The 4,474-nt window shown below is 36.3% G+C and overlaps 1 protein-coding gene across 1 annotated transcript in view; it reads left to right on the forward strand.

Annotated features, from left to right (window-relative positions):
* MOB1B (MOB kinase activator 1B) overlaps nucleotides 1-4,474 on the forward strand; it is a 25,784-nt gene that overhangs the window by 8,617 nt on the left and 12,693 nt on the right. Inside the window, exon 6 of the mRNA XM_023530850.1 lies at nucleotides 34-183. Coding sequence (XP_023386618.1) covers nucleotides 34-183 — 150 coding nt within the window. The remainder of the gene's footprint in view (nucleotides 1-33; nucleotides 184-4,474) is intronic.

The raw sequence follows: 4,474 nt of genomic DNA on the forward strand, positions 1-4,474 counted from the left end.
TACTCATTAATATTTTTTTCTGAACCTTTTTAGCAAATTGTAGACATTAGGCTCCTTTACTCTTACATATTCAGCTGTATAGTTTCCAAAAACAAGGATACTTTTCTACATAACCAGCATACAAATCTTCAACACCACTTTCTCCAATTCATAGACACCATTTCCATTGCAGCAGCTGTCCCAGCAACATTTGTTTTTCATTTCCAGTCCAGGATCCTATCTAGGAATATGTATTGCACTTATTTGACTTACCTCTTCACATACCTTCAATCTGGAATAGCTCTTCAGTCTTTTCCTGAATTGGCCTTTGTGCATAAAAAAGTTAACATAGCAGGCCTGATTACTGTTTCTTGAAAGGCCTGTAGACAAAGTTGGAGATTGGATAGCATCAGGGAACTTGGATTTCTGAAGGGTTCCCACCACCCTAACTGCTAAGAGTAGCTCTCTGTGCCTAAACTGGACAAGTGATATGTCTTATGCTTTCCTTCTGGGAGTCTGGAATTTTAATATGTGCCTACTTGACCATCTCTTAATAAAAAGCTAGACACCGAATCTCTAAAGAACTTCTTCCCTGGTGGACAGTATTTGGCATGTGTTATTACGACAGTCCTGGGGGAATAAGGGTGGCTTGTGTGACTTCACTGGGAGAGGACTCTTGGAAGCTTACTCCTAGTTTCCTCTGGACTTTGTCCCATTTGCTTTTCCCTTTGCTGATTTTGGTTTGTGTTCTTTTACTGTAGTAAATCATACCCGTGAGTACAACTGTATGCTGAGTTCTGTAAGTCTTCTTAGAAATCAATGAATGCAGTGTAGCCTTGGGGACCCCAACACACACTGTCTAGTGTTTCCTTATGACCAGATTCAGGCCATGCAATCTTAGCAAGGAACTCACAGAAATGATACTTTCTTTTTCTTAATGGGTCATATCAGGAGACACACAATGTTGACCATCCCATCACTGGTGATGTTAACCCTGATTACCTTATCGTGTTAGTGTCTGCAAGGTTTCTCCACCTCTCAAATATGTCATTTTCCTTTGTAATTGACTAGTATTTTATAGGGAGGTTTTCTGATATTACACCAATATCTCATTCCTGTGAACTAGGCAGAATTACTGCCACTTAGAATAGTGCTGTGATCACTTTCCCCACAGAAACTTTATCTAAATAGCTGGTATAGGAGGCATATACCTAATTCTTCAAAAGTAACTGGCACAGGATCTCTATAAAGATACTACAAAAACAAAATGTGATTTTCCTTTCCTGTTTCCTTCCTTCCTCCCTCCCTCCCAACTTCCTTTCTTCTCTTTTTTCTTTCTTCTTCCTTACCTCCCTCCTCTTTATCTTTCTACTTTTCCTTCTATCTTTTCTCCCTTCCTTCCTTTTTCTTCGAGAGTCTTAACTTTTGCCCCATCATTAGTGCTAAGAAGATGCAGTTGTCATGGTTTACCATCTTTACCAGCAGATGCTCAGGATTATACCAAGGAGAGACATTTGTTAGTAGCTTAGCACTCAACTCCTTGCAAAGTGGTATTGAGTGATGGCTCGTAGGGTTTTGTTCTCAGTTACTGCTTATTATTATTATTAACCAAGAAATGATGAATGTTTTGTAGTTTCAGTTTATAAGCTCATACCATGATGACAGAACTAAATTTCAAAGAGAATGGTCTTTCAAAAGTGGAATAAAATAATCAATGGGGGCAAAATAGAGTTATAAGTGAAGTCATCTTATGTATAAACATGACAAAATAAAAAGAAAGGAACAGAGAATTATAGTTATAAACTAAAGTATAAGCAATATAGAATTTTTATTTTTCAAACAAATGAAGCCTAAAGTTAGCAGAAGGATAGAAATAATCAAAATTAGAGCAGAAATAAATGAAATTGAAAACAAAAAAAAAAACCAGTAGAAAAAATAAATACAACAAAGAGCTGGTTCTTTGAGAAGGTTAATAAAATTGACAAACCCCTGGCTAGACTCACTAAAGAAAAAGAAAGGACACAAACAATCCGGGATGAAAGGGGAAATTACAACTGACATTGCAGAAATACAAAGGATCATGCAAGAATACTATCAAAAAGTATATAACACCAAATTCAATAACCGAGAAGAAATGGACCAGTACTTAGAAAAATACAATCTTCCTAGACCGAATCAAGAAGATCTGGGAAATCTAAATAGACTGATCAGCAGTATGGAAATTGAAACAATCATCAAAAACCTACCAAAAAGTAAAAGTCCAGGACCAGATGGCTTCACCGGTGAATTCTACCAAACATTCAATGAATATTTAATACCTATTCTCCTCAGACTCTTCCAAGAAATCGAAGAGGAGGCAATACTTCCCAACTCATTTTATGAGGCCATTATTGCCTTGATACCAAAACCTGGTGAAGATAACACAAAAAAAGAAAACTATAGACAAATATCTTTCATGAACACAGATGCAAAAATCCTAAATAAGATACTAGCGAACCGAATACAGTAACATATTAAAAAGATTATACACCGATTAAGTGGGCTTCATCCCAGGGGCACAGGGATGATTCAACATACACAAATCGATTAATGTGATATACCATGTAAACAAATTAAAAAATAAGAATCATATGATCATTTCAATAGATGCAGAAAAAGCCTTCAACAAGATACAGTATCCATTTATGATCAAAACACTTAACAAAATCGATATAGAAGCAAAGTACATTAACATAATAAAGGCCATATATGACAAACCCTCGGCCAACATTATACTTAATGGTGAAAAACTAAAAACCTTCCAAGATCAAGAACAAGGCAAGGCTGTCCACTATCGCCACTGGTATTCAATATGACATTGGAGGTCCTAGCGAGTGTCGTCAGGCAAGAGAAAGATATAAAAGGCATCAAAATAGGAAACAAAGAAGTCAAACTGTCACTATTTGCGGATGACATGATTCTCTATATAGAAAACCCTAAAGACTCCGCCAGAACACTACTAGAAACAATAAGCAAATAGAGTAAAGCCTCTGGATACAAAATCAATGTTCAAAATTCCATAGCGTTCCTATACTCTAATAATGAAGCGTCAGAAGAAGTGGAAAAAATAATTCCTTTTGCAGTTGCAACAAAAAGAATAAAATGCTTAGGAATAAATTTAACAAAACATTTGAAGGACCTATATAATGAAAACCACAAGACCCTATTAAAAGAAATCAAAGAAGATACAAAGAAATGGGAAGATATTCTGTGTTCTTAGATTGGAAGAATCAACATAGTTAAAATGACCATATTACCTAAAGCATTATACAGATTTAATGTGATCTCCATCAAAATCTCATTGGCATTTTTTAAAGAAATAGAACAAAAAAATCATCAGATTTGTATGGAAGCCCAAAAGATCCTGAATCGCCAAAGCCATCCTGAGAAAAAAGAATGAGGCTGGAGGCATCACTCTGCCTGACTTCAAATTATACTACAGCGACAGTCATCAAAACCACATGGTTTTGGCAGCAAAACAGACACATGAACGAGAGGAACAGAATCGAGAGTCCAGAAGTAAACCCATATTTATATTGGCAAATAATTTTTGACAAAAATGCCAGAAACATACAGTAGAGAAAGGAAAGCCTCTTCATTATTGGTGCTTGGGAATTGGAAAGCCACTTGCAAAAGAATGAAATTAGACTGTTGTCTCTCACCATACCAGAATTAACTGAAAATGGATTAAGGACCTGAGTATAAAACCTGACACAATAAAATGCATAGAAGGAAACACAGGAACAAAACTCAAGGACCTTGGACTTAAAGAAGATTTTATGAATTTGACCTGAAAGGCAAGGGAAGTAAAAGCAAAAATAAATGAATGGGACTATATCAAACTAAAAAGCTTCTGCTCAGCAAAAGGAATCGTCAGCAAGGTAAAGAGACAACCATCTCAGTGGGAAAATATATTTGCAAACAACACCTCTAATAAGGGCCTAATATCCAAAATATACAAAGAACTCATACGACTGAATAACAACAAAAGAAAACAAATGATCCAATAAAAAAATGGGCAGGGGACCTGAACAGACACTTCTTTCTCCCCAGGGGACATAAAAATGACCAAAAAATATATGAAAAGATGCTCAACATCGTTAGCTATTAGAGAAATGCAAATCAGAACCATCTGTTAGAATAGCTATAATCAACAGGACAAGTAATAACAAATGTTGGAGAGGATGTGGAGAAATAGGAACCCTCATACACTGCTGGGGAGACTGCAAATTTGTACGGCCACTGTGGAAAGCGGTATGGAGGTTCCTCAAAAAACTAAGAATTGACCTACCATATGATCCAGCAATCCCTCTACTACAATATTTACCCCAAAGACTTGAAAACTCATATTCGAAAAGATATTTGCACACCGATGTTCATAGCAGCATTATTCACAGTGGCCAGGACTTGGAAGCAACTGGTGTCCTATGATAGATGATTAGCTAAAGAAGCTGTG

Source organism: Pteropus vampyrus, unplaced genomic scaffold (assembly GCF_000151845.1).
Source record: "Pteropus vampyrus isolate Shadow unplaced genomic scaffold, Pvam_2.0 Scaffold56, whole genome shotgun sequence".
Lineage (NCBI taxonomy): Eukaryota > Metazoa > Chordata > Mammalia > Chiroptera > Pteropodidae > Pteropus > Pteropus vampyrus.